Here is a 16,594-nt window from a genome sequence, read left to right as displayed (position 1 = left end):
AGATCTCTCACCAATACAGATATTCAAACTAATGTACTTATGGTGATGCTGTTTTTAATCATATTAGAAATGAACCTAAGGGCAAAACATGAAATAGAGTGACAGTCAGCAATTTTGTGACCAGTAAGCAATAAAGATTTTTTTTCTGGAACTTGTCTCCTATGGAGTCAGATAAGATTTTTAACTGAAACTTGTTATCTTGTATACGTGCGGCACTTAAAGCTGCCACCAATGTCAATTGCTGAAGCAATTCTTTCCAGCACCACCCGCATGATGACACCAACCGGTGCGTGCTATGATGGCCTTGAAATGGTACGTAGAACATTGTGCAAAAATCATAAAAAGCAAACAGATAAAGGAAGATCATAAATTGGAGTGACGTGAAGAAGAACAGAACTCAAACTCGCTGATACATGGCTAATTTAGAGTACCTGAAGTTATGATAGACATCTGTGTGGGGGGACCAAAAGTACGTGAAAAACTACACAAGGGTATGGAGAGAATGTGCAGGCCATTATGTTCGGCTAAGTTAGAGACCATTACAATTAGGCAAGCCGGGCATTCTGCTACGTAAAGCCGAAAATCACCTGATAAATACCGAGCTGTCAATTAGCTTCTGCATACATTTTCATGATTAAACAGTCAGAAATGACACATTTTCTTCTTTTTCATTTCACAAGACTCAACTCACTAACTTTATGTTTTAAGATGTATTTTGTGATTATTCCAGAAACTGATTCCATTTGTTTTGTATTAAATATGAAGCAGATTAAGAAGAATGAAAAACATGATGTGTTTTGAATTCCTTTATTAAATATTCCAGAAACATTACAATAAAACATAATTTAAAATGCTGTCTACAAGACATACTTATTCAAATGGTTTTGACATTGAGATCAAATTTAAACATGTATGATGTCACAATTGAACTATATTAAACCATTATAATCTTCACATAAAAAAAAAACAAAACTGCGATGTGTCTTAAAATTCCATCATCGGTAAATAAAACCATACTTTTAAGTAGTATATACGTCACAACGGTAAAAAATACATCTCTACTGTAATCATACATTCACATACAGTAAAATAACACAACATAATACATATGATATATATAGCATAGCAACCACCCCCATGTAATGGATAGACGGTAACATCAACCTATAAAGTAATCTAAACAGACGATCCCGCTACCGAGTTATTAAGATTGTACCTCTGTCTCTGTGCTCAGCAGATGCTGATTTTAGTGGCACAGCTCTCACTTCCCCCCATTTATACTTTTCACAAAAGACTGGCCTGTTATTACACGCCATTTAAATGACAAGAGAGTTCTCTCAGGTCACCTTGAGGATCAGTTATTAATTAAAGTGACTCAAGTGGTGACATCTTTATAAAACTGTCCAGTCAAACGACGATGACATCCAGCCTCTGTTTTTGACGATCATCCCAAAATGCTTAAAATAATTATGATACATACCATACATGTTATATTATTTGGAAAACTAAACTTAAAAATATAATACAGAAAGCAAAACTACATTCTAGCAAAACCCAGTATGGTATTAGAACTAACTCCTACTCCTGTATCCGAGGTACAACGTTCAGCTATACAAATAAATTTCCAATGAATGTTTTAATGTTTAATTCTTTTCAGTTCATGTTATCAAAATATCTTGTACTTAACTAATTTAGCATATTTAACTTTTAATGTAAATTATTGTGCACACAGTAATGAATCTATTTATAACTTACCACAAGAAAAGTAGTGTGCAGGAAAGAAAACGTCCATTATTTACAAAGCGAAGGAGAATTTTATGATTAGTCTGAACTCCATTTCACTTGCAGATCCTTCAAATCCACCGCCTTATTTAATAAACATCGTACAAATTACATAACTCTGTCGCTGCACACCTATGATGTGCCTTTAAAACGTGGTTTGTCATGGTGCCACATTTTGTTTCACAGAAGCTACCCAACCTGAAGTTTATCTACACTGGTCTCTTTGCTCAGAATCATCTCCTTCACTCTACAGTCAGGCTTTGGAGCATCGATAAAGTAAATGAGTGTCATGAGTGTGTGTGTATGTGAGTAATTTACTGTAACTTACCAACTACACAGTAGTTAACAAATATTAATTTGTTTCCTAGAAACAACTTACATTTGCCATACACTGACAAACGGTTATTTACAACAAAATGTCGGACTGTCTAACTGACAGTGGGTGTGAACATAATGACACGGCCTTAAACAGGAGAGGCTCTTGGCTGTGCTGCTTTCCCTTTAAGAATCCGTCTAACCTGAAAAAAAGAAAGAAAAAGTTGTACAGAGGTTTGTTAACACTATATGATGGTCCCATCCACCCATTTTCTCAACCACTTATTCTATCACAGGGCCCTTGGGAGCTGGAGCGTCACTGATTTATGGGAAGAGGACACTACCACAAGAGCAATGCTATTGCCAGATGTAGGAGCAAAGCAGAAACCACACAAGCACAGGGAGAATATCTAAACTTTACACAGACACTGACTGATCCTACAAAGGATTCTGAATCTCTGAGGCAATACCACTAACCATTGTGCCACCAGACATTCCTAATAACACCCTGAAAGTGAATTTGGGCTGAAATTGAAAATGTGCATTCAGGTTACAATAAAAATCTAGAATATGTATATCTTCCCATTTTGGAAAAGTTCGGCATTACTGATAAAATATGCAAAACATGTATATATACAATATGCATGGATCCAAAAGACACCCTATGACTGTTTTCAAATGAAAGCTTTCTTACTGTAACAGTATAAAATAAAACAGTATTGAACTAAAAGTCAATTATTTTCAAATATTTGGTTCATCTCAGTAAAATGGCAATTTTGTGTTATCCAATCTAAAGTCTACCTAACCTAATCAAACATCTAGCAGCACCAGCTTCAGAATATAAAATTGAGGAAGTATCAGATTTTTTTTCTTCAGATACTGGAATACAACATTAAAGGATTTTACAAGAACTACAATTGCCGCACCTAAATTGCTTTTCATGGAAGAGAAAGCACTCCAAAAATAGAAACGACAATTGTCACATGGCGATAACAAAAGCTGCTGATATTTAACTCTGAGTCTCCATTTATTGGGATTTACTTTTGATAGGTTTACAGCACTGCACTGGCCTTTTTGTTAGTTATTCCTAACTCATCTTAAGTCAGGATTCCATTCATATTCTGTTTGCTGAATTCGTTTATTGGGTCATGGGAGGCTGGAGCAAATCCTTACAGCATGATGGCCATGGGCACTTTCACAGACACAACTACGCTTGTCCTTACTGACTTAATGCATGACCTTTTGGATAAGTAATGTACTGCACACCCTTTTGTATGTGCCAGTATATCTAAAATACACAAAGAAAAAGCCCACATAGACATCGAGAGAAAGTGGAAATGCAACATAGACAGGGATCAGAGTGAGACTTGAAATCAGACTCTGGAGATATAAGGTAGTACCCCAAACCGCACAGTGAACTCTTAGCAGGCATTCAACAGTAAAAAAAAAAGACAGTCACTGATTAGTACCAGCATTCAGGAAATGGCACCAGTCTGAAGCAGGGTTTCATAAACTTTTTTTGTCACAACCCAATTTTGCCCAGTTTAGTGTCTTTGAGACTGGTGGAATGGCCAGATGATTGACAGAGCAATTAGGGATTGGGAGGGTGTCCCATTTAGAGAATTGTGGCCAATCATCAGAGCAATGTCGAGTGCTTAATAAGCTTGCGGCCCTTTACCTTTAAATACAACAGTAACCCAACAATGGAAGTCGTGACCTATAGTTTAACAGAACCCAGTCTAAAGCATCTGGATGTGCCATGGACCTTACCTGCTCTCCGGATGGCCCCTCTGAGACCAAGTGGACTGCCTGTTCATTTTCCAGATTCCGGGCACTTGGATCTGCCCCTTTTCTCATAAGCAGACGCACGGCATCAACCTGAGCCAACCGATTCTGCAGGCTGGCTGCCACATGGAGGGCGGTGTTTCCATTGTAGGCCTGTAGCCAAAAATGGAAAAAAAAAACAATAAATGTTAAAGCAAATCCTGGCAATCTTGTCCAATATCTATCTATCTATCTATCTATCTATCTATCTATCTATCTATCTATCTATCTATCTATCTAAGACAGCAATTCAGAAAGAAAATTTAAGAATTATTTTATGGCTTTTCAGATTTCATCAGCAATAATGCGGGACAAATTTAAACAACTACACTTAATAAAAGTATATCCTTTTACATTAAGTTTTTACCACATGAACATTGTAAGGAAATTTTTTGTGTATGAATTTGTAAAATGCTTGAGACTATGTCTGCCTGTTCAAATAGGACATTCTGAATCATTTGTACCAGTGCATCGTTACAGAGACAAGCTCATAATGATATTCTTTTTATTCTGTTATCTAAAAGAATTTACATGTAAGAAGACCTATCAGTGTAAACTGAAGTGCCTCTTGACTGTGTCATGTAAATGAATCTAATTTATTTAAAACTATTGCCTTGTCATTTTAGTTAGCCTTGTTGTCTAGTTAGCCTGAGCAGTGCACATGGCAGGCACAATCAGGTTTGATGTAATAAAGAACGTCCATCTTGGATTTACTGTTGACTAGCCGTCCCCCACGGCTCCACAGTGAGGAGGGCCCTGCCCGGCTCCCCACTCCTGATGTCATGCTTTATCCCTCCCTTTGACCCGCAGCCTCTGTCTTAGATGAGCACAAGTGAACTATGATTCTTAGTGAGATGAGAGAAGTCAACCAGAAATCAACCAGAATGTTCAAGCAAATTATAGAAAAAACCCTGATCTAAATCTGTTAAGCAGTTCTCTCGTTCGCTAGCTAAGCGGATGTAAGGTACGCCCCAAGGCTGTTGCGTGAGTGAGGAGGGCCCTGCCACCCTCCCCTCGGCCCGCTGCGTGTCTCTCAGATTCATGCAAGTAAATCGGTACCGCAAGCGAACTATGATACTTAGCGCAATGAGAGAAGTCGCAAAATCAACTGGAATGTTCAAGCAAATTATAGAAAAAAACCCAATCTAAATCCGTTATGTAGTTCTCTTGTGAAAAGCGGACAGAAAAACAGAGAAACAGACAGATGCTGGGTTATATATATATATATAGAGATGATGACTCACAACTAGTTTTTATTTATAGAGTATTTTCCCTAACAATGTGCTTTATGTTTTAACATCTCTTGTATTTTTTCTTTCAGTATCAACCTTTGTGTAAGTTGCAGGGTCTCTGACTGTACTTTACAAAAAGGCACTTAAGAGGACCACATGGCACCTAAATCAAAACATACCTTTGCATTAATTACATTGAGGGAGCCTGGGTGATCTAACAAAAGCCTCAAGAGCTCAACGTTGGCTTCTTCTGCAGCCATGTGCACTGCTGATCGTCCACTTTTACGATCCTGATAGAAAAAAGAAGAATGGAAAACAATTAACACTTCTGGGAGGAATGCTTCAGGCAATGCACTGAACAGAGACATCCTACATCGATCTTATGGAACAGGCAACTCCAGGTAAGCAGCAGATGACGTGAGAACTTATTTTAATGATGATTGATCATGCAGTATAACCTGAATCTTTTTGTAACCTTTATTAACAATAAACACACACAAATATATATTTATGTCCTTCTTTTCTTCTCATTGATAATAAGAAATCGTATTAATAAAATAAAATGACCCAAAAACGTGTTAACTCAGACTTACCTTGGCTTGAACTGAGGCTCCCATTTGAAAAAGAAGTTTCACTGAATCCACCAGCCTCTTGTTCTTAAGCAGCAGGTCTTGCACATGTGGTGACCTGGGTTGCCGTGCCTTTTGTAGCTCATGCACCACAGAGTTGTGGGTAATCACTGCTGTATGCAGTGCGGTAAGACCTGAGGTACAAGAGAGGCAGCAAAGGATTGTTATTTTAACGTATAGGCCAGGCATCTATAGCTGGGGTTGGGTCACACCTGCAGCCTCCTGCTACTTCCCACAGACCCAGAGGACAAAATTTTGACTTTGCAACCTTGTCCAGCAACCTTCAACAACTTATTCAGCCTCAGATGACATCTTGGAATTTGTCCAGGAATGGTCTGGACCGACTCCTAAACAGCTCTATAGCATCTCATCTGTTCAGTGGTCTATACCATAACCTAGACATAAATCTTTACAATGTGCCTCACCACCCTGCTGTCTGATTCTTCAATGGTATTCAGAGCAAACTTTTCAAAATGCCTCATGCGCATAGCTATTTAAACATCTGAATCAAATGATTGAGAGAATCTTTTAAACTTGCCTTCTCTCATATATACTTTAGCTGTATAAAATAAGCAAATACACTTGACATGGATATGTGATTAACTGTACTTCTGTAGGGCAACATTGTGATTAAATGCTATTACTAAAATCTGAAATCCTGGCTTCAAATCCCAGCCCAGCCCCACTCTGTGTGAAGTCTGTGGATTTTTTCTGAGTATTTTGGTTTCCTCCTTTATCCCAAAAATGTTCAGACTAGGAATGCTGATGACTTTAAAGTTTTCCAGTAAGACAGAGCCTGGGTGAGCATGCCTTAAGATGGACTGGGTAATAACACTGAGAAATCAGGTAGCCATTTCCTCGCTACATCTGGTAGAGGGTTCATGTGAAATTTACCATTGAGAAGTTCATCTTTTATGAGTAGCTAAAATTATAAAAAGAAATAAATTGCTTGGTCTTGGAAGAAATTGCCCAATTATACTGTTTCTATCCTGGAACAATGTAGTGCATTACGTAAGAATTTCTAATTAGAATACCAAGTGGTACTCCATTTGTCTCAACACTCAGATTCATAAAGTAGACGAATATACGTGACTAACCAACACGGTTTTTTATTTCTAGTTATGAGACTTCTATTATTCTATAGATGATAAACAGTCATGCAACTTGCACTTTAATAATTCGGGACATTTTTAAACTTTGGGGAACTGAGATCCACCATAATGATTCATAATAGCACGTGCAGATGAAATAAGCTTCGTATGTGTACGGGAGTTTCACAATGAATGATACACTTTCAATAAAATGAACACTCCCAATTGTCACATTTCATAATGAATATGATGTCAAACATACCTTCATAATTTATAGCTTCCAGATCCAACTGCTGGCCATTTTTCATGAGTGCTTTCTGAATCGCCTGTAAAGAGATAACAGTGATCACCATAAAATCAACAAGCCATCATCTTAGGGTCATTTAGTGGGGAAGTGTAAGTAGAGATAACAATGCACTAAACACACTCAAAGGTTACATTTATTGCCTGTCAATTTTTTTCAGTAGAAGCACATTTACACCACTGAATATTTTCTTTTATTAAATCAAAGATATACACAAGTGCCACATCCAGAGTTGGTGGTTCCTGCCTTGCACCCACTTCCCAGTGTTGTTAAATTTGCGTGACTGTGAACTGGATAAAGGAGATAGAAAAAAGCTGGATGGAAATTAACTATATGTTGTTTACTAATAGATTTTAACCACTTCTATTTCAATTAAAACAGAGTCATGCATTTGAATGTATTCTTCATTACCATGGTACTGAGAGTAGTGACGTGTTGTGTGTTGGTCAAACATTCAAGCAGAAATTTCACTGTCCTATCTATAAGTGACAATGTCACTATTATCTTCTGCTTTATTAGTCTTTGTCCATTAATCTGGTTTGAAGAAGAATGTGGCAAGCTACAACAGAACAGAATGAGGTGCAAGGGAGGAATACCGTCAACCGCAGGACACATTCATGTACACTCTCACAATCACTTGCACTTGTACTGTATACTTCTTACTTTGGACCAGGCTTGTCCTTAGTAGATTCAAAATAATGCAGATATTCGAGGGATGTGTAAAGAACATGGCAACATTTACCTGGATAGTTTGGGCATGGCCCTTTTCTGAGCACACATGCAGCGGAGTTCTTCCCCACCGATCAGACGTGTTAATCTGTGCTCCAAGGCTCAACAGATCCTGAACAATCAGGTGCTGATTGGCAGCCACAGCAACCTGAAGGGCACTCTGATGGAAAAAATAAATAAATAAAAAGATCAATATTACAGAAATTCTGATGTGTCTCAAAAATTGGCAGAACAATTAACTTCTTTCATAACTCTCAACTGATTATATGTGGGAGGGAGGAATGAGGAAGTAGTGAAATATTACTGGCAAATTCCAGTACTGGCATGTTTTACTTACAACTGCTTAGTTCCAAGAGCTTGTGTAAGGACTGAGTTAAAATGTGCTTGAGCACAGTATTCCAGTAATAGACTTTGGTCAGATTGACACTGTTAAACAAAATGATACTGTACCATTAACAAACTCTGATTGCTGAACAAGGTAAATATTTTTCAGTCTCTTAGTTTCACTTCTCTTTTTTGCAACGCAAACAACTTGAACCTTTAATGATTAAACTAACACTAAAACACAAGGGCACCTTGGTACAGCAATTTACTGGACGTTGGATTTTCTAATCTTGAATTATTAAACAGAGGAGAGCATGCAAGCTTCAGCCTCTCGTGTGTCCTATAGACCCACCTGTCCATTATGCTCCTTCACATCCAGCATGCCAATTGACGCCATCTTCCTAGCAAGGACATATGAGACAGCCCGTCTGCCCTGTGCCACAGCAATGTGGAGAAACCTTTGATAAAAATAATCATAATAATAAACAAAAGTTGCTTTATTTCACTAACAAGCAATACTAAAGACTCATTAAGTTTATTACCAGTTATACTTACGTGTCACCATCTGTATCAGTGGTGATGAGCTGATCCTGAGTCATGTTGGCCAGTTTCCTCTCCTCTTGCTCGATTTGCCACTGGAAGAAAGACATGCCAGCTAATCCTTGGGCAGGTGATAATGAGGGTAATGGAGACACTTTTGGAGGAGAAAATCCGGTAAACTCTGTTGGATTGCCAAGGCTGCAAGAGTTACCCAGGTCCTGTTGCTTAGAACAAAAGAGAGAATCCTGCTGTGTGGGTGTGTAACTGGCACACTCCCCACTGAAGAACGGAATGACATCTAGCGGTTCAGTCACAGTCTGAGTCTGGTAAGGAAAGACAGATGGCTGACTGTAGACTTGTGGAGGGCTGCTGGAAACTGGCCAACATGAATAGTCCTCTTGGAAGCATTGGTTTACAGATTGTTCTTCTTGTTGTGGCATACTGTTACAGTTAACCTGAACAGTGTTAAGCGAGATTGGGTTGGAGGGTGTCTTCAGCATCTCGATGATCTCCATGATGTCACTATTAACTTCTGAGCTGAACAAATCATTCTTCTGATTTTCTTCCATAACTTCACAGGAGTTTGGGGTCTGGGGAGGTGTCTGCAACAAAAGTAATCCATTCTTATGTAAGTTAAACTGACTGACCTAGTGTTTTTGCAGTAGCCAAAAGGGAAGCAATGGTTTGAAAAGATTATTACCAGAAGATGTGGAGATGGGTATGGAGCTGATCTTTTGAAATATGATGAATCGACAAGACTCTCTGATGCATGCCTTTTACCTTCACGTAAAAGAATGGACTTAAGCTCTGTTGGGGAAATAATACAGATTGGTCAGTATTGCTGGTGAGCTGTGTAACAGTTCAAGCATTTGCATTATCCCATTAATTTGAATACATAAAGTACTCCAGTTTGAAAATTAACCATTGCCCACAGCACCTATCGCTATTAAGATAAAAAAAAAATTAACTAAACAGGAAACAACCTAGACCTAAAAACCAAATCTTGAAATGACCTAGAAATTCTATCCAAACATTGGCCAAAGAGCGGCAACGTGTTGACCAGAAACACAACAAAGAATGCCACTGCATTCAGAAAACACACAGAAACGATACATTTGCACCTGAAAATGCAATCTATTGATAGTTATGTACATTGTTACATTCAAAAACTCTTCGTCTGTATGAGTTGGTAATTTCACCAACATAAACAGCTTATAGTTAAAAATTCTGTCATAGTTGTTGTAGACCATGTGCATCAGTAATAACAGTTTAGGAGATCTGACTTAATATAAAAAGTATTTTAAACTTACTCTAACATTTGTTGTGTTCTTTTTGTATGGAAATAATATAGCAACTGCTGCCCGGGATTGGTTCCTGCCTTGTGCCCTGTGTTCGCTGGGATTGGCTCCAGCAGACCCCCGTGACTCGGTGTTCGGATTCAGCGGGTTGGAAAATGGATGGATGGATAATATAGCAATGAAAAAATAACTAGGTTTCTGTTGTTTCTTCTCAATTTTATAGCTTTTAATCTGAACTTTAAACAAATGCTTTCTCATCAATGATGGCATCGAACTAGCTTTTCTCCTCATGAATACAGACACAAACCAAAGAAAGAACAAGAACCAAAGCAAACTATGAATCAAAGAATGAGACACAAACCAAAATGTATGAACCAAAAAATGAAATAAATGCCAAAATAAAACATGAACACAAAACTAACATTCAAATGAGTGTGAACCACAAGAGAAAACCAGATACAAACTGAAACGAATGGAGACATTCCAGATCTTAAGCCACAAACTGAGATATGAACCAAAATGAACCATAAACCAAAAAACAAGACGAAAATCATTTGAACTATGAATGAAAAACCAAGATGCCAATAGTAGTGGGCCACGAAGCAAAAGATGCATGGAATTAATGAACTCTTTTTTATGTCAAAAAAGAAAATCTAAATTATGTAACAAAGTAGCTTAACCCCCAATTAGATCCCTTAGTATTTAGGAGTAAACATCGACATACCTGCAAACTCTCCGGCTGTGCTCTGATTTTGTTGGACCTGTATTAAAACATGTAGAGGTTAAACATCTGAATGTTCTATCACAGAAAATATATTTTAATAAAAGATTTTAGATTTTATATCACTTCACAAAAATGTGTTTTATTAGTATAGTATAGTTATTAGTATATGTTCACAGATTTGAGTTAGATGTAATACACTGTGATTAGTGATGTTATTTCAGAAAGCATCTTGTTAATAATTTACATTATGGTAGTATAAAATATTGGGCACACTGTAATTTATACAAAGAAGTCAAAACTAAAAAACACACTGGAAGAACATCTAGCATTCGAGGCCAAGGTTCATTAATGCACAATAAAGAGTAACCAAAACATTCTGCACTAATTTGTGTGTAATTCTTTATGTGACCGAAATAATGCTAACAATTTATAGTATGAACTGGAAGAACGAGGAAATCTTATCACTTTATTTTATGCAGCTGGATTTGTTCAATGCTGAAACCCTTGGCATATTTGAAAGTCTGAACCTAATAACTAACATGCACGTTAAAAGTCACAATCAACCAGCAGATATTAATTATTATATTTTTTAAATGCATCTGGAGTGCATTTACTGTACATGTTTTGCAGCAAGGCAGTATGAGGTAGTGGCTACAGCACTCGTCTATACACCACAGGCTCAAATCCCACTTTGCTTCACTATGTGATCCTGAGCAGGTCGCTAATCAGTCTATGTTATTTCTGTTTAAAATATTGATGCAAAGAGAAGTCAAGCAAAAGGACACCTTTTATTGGCTAACTGAACAGATTACAATATGCAAGCTTTCAAGGCAACTAATCTTGCCTTAAGTAGGGGCCTACATATTGTAATCTGTTCATTTAGGCAATAAAAAGGTGTCATTTTGCTTGACTACTCATTGCATCCATAATGGCTAACATGGTACAACACCCTATTACTGTCAAAAATATTATTTTTGTATCTTGTGAGTTTCCTTGGATAAAGTTGTCAGCTAGGTATACAATTAAATCTAGCAAACAATGTAAGCAACTGCAGGTTAAGGCAGTTTCTCCAGGCTACACAGTGAGCCAAGGATGTTATTTAAGCCTGCATCCTAGAGGTTCTCGAAATGACTCACTAGCCACTAAGCCACACCTAACCAAAGGTTAAGTTGGATAACATAGCAACAAAATAATTAAAAGGATAAAATGGTACATAGATATCTTATGATAACAGCTGTAAGAATTAATGAACAGATTAACAAATTGTATCTTGCCAGTTTACCTATTGTGATTACGTTGCCTTTAACTCCATTTAGTCACGAATATTACAATGTATGTTAACATTGAATTTGGATGCATGTCTCCTTCATTTTCAGATCCAAAAGTCCAGTTTCCTACTCTGTTTATTATGCTTCCAGCTCAAATGCGTTAACTTTAACATGAAAAATGTGACGGTAGCTTGCTGTTGAAAAGAAAATACAGGTGCATTTGTGTGTGTATCTGGATGCCAGATAATTCCGTAAAGTACCTTGTTCGCTTCTTGATCTTGGCCCACTGGCATTTGACAACTGCGCTTGTACATCAGCAGCTCCTTAACTGAGTTTTTCACACGCACTCCCTGGAAAGGTTTATTGTGCTGCCTCCTGCCACCCATCTGAGACTGACCTGTAAAGAGAAAGAAATGCAAAATTACCAAAATACCGAGGGGTCTGGCATTAGGCTTTAGAAATACACTGCCATGTGAGCTGTAGTCACCGGTTGTCTTAAGGGGTTCACCTTAACTAGTTATGTAAAACTACATCCTTCTTTAGCACGTTCATCTACATATCTTTAAAAAAAATGCAAGATGCACTACTTCTAGCTCTCAGTATCAGACTTTTCATTTCACCAAATCTTTAAACTTCATTTTTCTTTTTCCCCCACAAATGAGCAGATGCACTTCCAATATGCTGTAATGAAAAGTTTGTGTTAATGTTCCTCTTTTGCTTGTGCTTTTCTTTTTTTTGACAGACTTTGGTAATCTTTACTTCCTCATTTCATACTTTCAAGTCGATAAAAGAGAAAACCCAAACACAACAAACAGTTTTTGGTCAATGTCCTTTTTAACAAATATGAATGGTTTTCATCTTCATTGTAAAATTTCTCCAAAAAAGTGAACCGCCATAAATAATACAGCAAGATCCTCTTCAGGAAGCCATAAATTGTATTAAATTAAAAGCTGATGTTGGAAATGCTTTAAAAATACTGCGTTTTTTTTTTTTTTTTAACATTTTCAAGGGGAAGCTCAAGAGGAGTATATTACAGCATTAGGCTGAATCCAACTTCTTTAGAAGCAAACTGACAAAATACATCCATGTTTTCTTATTACTGTTTCACTGCAAGAACTTGATTTTCCAGTAAAGCCAACAAAACTGGAACGAGCAGGCTCAGAAAATTGATTGATGGGGATTTTAATAAAAAAAAGAAAAATCTTCCTCAAATCACTTTTGTTTTATGAAGGTATTTGTACTAAATACCAAAACAGGGTACACATTTTTTTTTTCCTTGTTCAGAAAAAAGCGTGCAATTCCACAGATGTTTATCATCTATTTGCTATCAAACCTGCATAATCCTGGGGATTCACAGGGACCGGGAACCTAACTAGACAGCACCGGGCTGGAAAAAAGCCAGTCCACCACGGGACACACATCTGACTCCAGACCAACAGTTAATGTCTACCAGGAGAAATGCTCACCAGGATCTATTCACGCTATTTGTTATTTCATAAACTGATAAGAAGCTGGAAAATGTCAATGTCAGTTCAACTTCTACAGTCCCTGATTTAGTGTTTACTTAAAGGAGGACCAAGAAACAAGACTTTGTTTTACAGACTGGGCAATTATTAATTAGTTCATGGATACTGTATGTGCCCAACATCAAAACGGCTTGACTTCTTTCATATTTACTAAAAAGACTATTGTAACTAATTAATTTCATTTCCTGAAAGAAATAAAAATAAAACTTGGCAAATCATCCTTAACAACCCCTTACTTTTAGATTGTAATAAATGAGGAAGTACATCTCCAAAACCAGTCTTTCTGCCTTTTTGTTTTCTTTTCAAGTTATAAAACACCAAAGAAAGTCAATGTCACTATATAAAAATAAATATATATATATATATTATATACAAGGGACGTTCAAAAAGTTTCCACACTTTTATATTTTCGTTGGAAATGGTGAAGGCAGGAGGAGTAGTAATTGGGCATTAAAAAGTACAATGCTGGGATAATTGCATCGCAAAGGAAGGTGACTATGCAGAAAAATGAAGTCATTTGCTTTTGAAGTTCTTAATAAATAGAGTTAAAAAAAGTGCGGAAACTTTTTGAACGTCCCTCGTGTATATATATGCATGTATGTATTTATATATGTGTATATATATATGTATATATATATATATACATACATACATACATACATACATACATACATACATACATAGATACATATGTATATATGTATATATATATATATATACATAATAAATTTAATTTCAGTACACTGGCAATGAACTGAAGTGAAATATTTAACATATCAATTAGCTGTAAGTTATTTTCTGCTGTAAAATGAGAATCTGGATAGATACAAAATATGGTGCATTTTGCATATACAGATAGATAGCGAATAGATACAGAAAATATAGATAGACAGATAGATAGAGAGATAGAAAGGCAATATATGATAGATAGATAGATAGATAGATAGATAGATAGATAGATAGATAGATAGATAGATAGATAGATAGATAGATAGAAACAACACTATACATGATCAATAGATAGGAATGAAGTCACTTTAAAAGATAGATAAACAGATTGATATAATGTATATAAAAGGCACTAAATTCAACCAATATATTAGAATATAAAGTACATACTAAAAAAATAGATATGAAAGATGCTATATAAAATGAATAGATTTGTATAAAAGACAATATATAAGATTGGCAAACGGATAAAAAGGCACTATATTCAACCAACAGATTGGCATATAAAATATATACTTTAAAAAGTAGAAAGAAATAAAAGGCATTGTATGATAAATAAAGCAAAACGAGTTTGTCATGTAGTAAACAAACTCATTTTACATAACTTTCTCAAACCTGCTCAGTCCGATTTGGCATCTCAGTGGCCAGAGCCTAAACAAACAGCACAGGCTGTAAGGCAGGAAACAGCCCCAGGCAGGGTGCTAGTCCTCACACACTGTCACACTCTTACAGAACCAGTTTGAGAGGACTGATTAACCTAACAGCCCACGCAAACATGGAGAGAACATGCAAATTCCACATGAACAGCGACGGGGGTGGGATTCAATCTCAGTATGACGAATGTGTGGGCCTGTAATACCCACTAAACTCAATTAATTATTCTTAAATATAAATGATGTTTACAACTCAATTAATTATTCTTAGAAATATAAATGATAAGAAAGAATACATCTGTTGCCCACATTGAGGCACTGTACGGAGCTTATTGTAACATCATGGGTGAAGCCAGCCACTGAACATACACGTCGCTGAAAAATGGCACAATGCTGGCGAATACCTTAAACTTTAGGAAACGACTAGTTGGAATCAAATGCTGCACTCAGATTGCCTCAGTGGTCAGTAGTTCTGCCTCCAGAGGTCGTGGTTCAAATCTCGACCTGGTCACTTTATGATATGGAAATTGAAAGTTTTTCCAGTGGTTTTACCTCCTGCAGCTTTTGTTTTCTCAATTATCATAAAGACTGATATATCACATTAATGGACGAATGTAAACTGGTCATGCTTGAGAGAACGTGCCCTGCGGATCAAAGTCAGCCAATCGAGGATTAGCTGCTGTTAAACACATCATTTCTGAACCGAGTAAGCAGTTCTGAAAATAAATAAATGGATTACTGAGCTCATTAGATGGTGCCAAGGATTTTTCTTCTTTCAATTTTTTATCCATTTAGATTAAAACTAAAATGGAAATATATGGAATGCCAAGGTTTTGGTCTTTTAACACCAATCGATCTGATATAATCATATTTTTTCTTCACCTAACACCATTACGGATCCATTACTTTACCCACACAAAGATGCCATAATGCCTACCAGCCCCACCGCCCTCTCGTCCAGGCACCCCATTTCTTTACCTCTGGTACCGGTTTCGTAACCTGGACTGCCGGCCGATTCGCATTCCGAGCTCGGAGACGAGGGGAAACTGTGGTCTTGGGACGACTCGCTGGAAACAGGTGAACTTTGTCCGTAGTAAAAATCCAGGCTCATGGGGCTCGACGTCTGCCCGGACTCCTGGTCCAGTAGGTCTCGACTGTCGTCCAACACACGTTCCACCAGCATCCTTTCCTTTGAATGTTGTTGCTTACTTGTGAAAACTGAATACGTTTGAATATTATTGAAACAGAAACAAACTCTTCTGGACTCTACTGCCGTTTGCGCAAGAACGATTTCAGAAGATTCGATATAAACGGATCCTTTGTGGGTGTTCCCAGGTCAGCGTGGTAGTTTCGAATTACAGTGACGTTTTATTGGCCAAATATGGGCAGGGTGTTCCCTCTGAGGGGCTGGAGTTCCAGTAAGTCCAAGTTAAGGGAAATAACGTCGTTGGCAGCTCAACTAAAGGTTTGCGTGTCCTTCTGACTCTCCGTCAGGACCTGACACCGAGCGGCCCGTAATAGCACAGAGAAACGTTTGATCGGATATTAAACATGGAGGTCAACTTATACAAGAACGAGTCACGTTCGGATGCAATCACTATCTTTGTTTTCCGATGAAATATTATA

General features: G+C 37.2%; 1 protein-coding gene across 1 annotated transcript; it reads right to left on the bottom strand.

Annotated features, from left to right (window-relative positions):
* Positions 1-793: 793 nt before the first annotated feature.
* On the bottom strand, positions 794-16,257 carry nfkbiz (nuclear factor of kappa light polypeptide gene enhancer in B-cells inhibitor, zeta). Its single transcript, XM_039744612.1, has 12 exons — positions 15,947-16,257; positions 12,321-12,457; positions 10,793-10,829; positions 9,471-9,577; positions 8,786-9,372; positions 8,583-8,688; positions 7,920-8,066; positions 7,136-7,199; positions 5,747-5,916; positions 5,333-5,443; positions 3,868-4,035; positions 794-2,300 (listed from the first exon to the last, which is right to left on the bottom strand). The coding sequence occupies exons 1-12, from the start codon at positions 16,149-16,151 to the stop codon at positions 2,247-2,249; spliced, it is 1,893 nt and encodes a 630-aa protein (XP_039600546.1). The 5' UTR covers positions 16,152-16,257; the 3' UTR covers positions 794-2,246.
* Positions 16,258-16,594: the final 337 nt, after the last annotated feature.

The sequence above is a fragment of the Polypterus senegalus genome, chromosome 2, assembly GCF_016835505.1.
Source record: "Polypterus senegalus isolate Bchr_013 chromosome 2, ASM1683550v1, whole genome shotgun sequence".
NCBI classification, from domain to species: domain Eukaryota; kingdom Metazoa; phylum Chordata; class Cladistia; order Polypteriformes; family Polypteridae; genus Polypterus; species Polypterus senegalus.
This window is presented reverse-complemented; position numbering and strand designations above follow the sequence as displayed.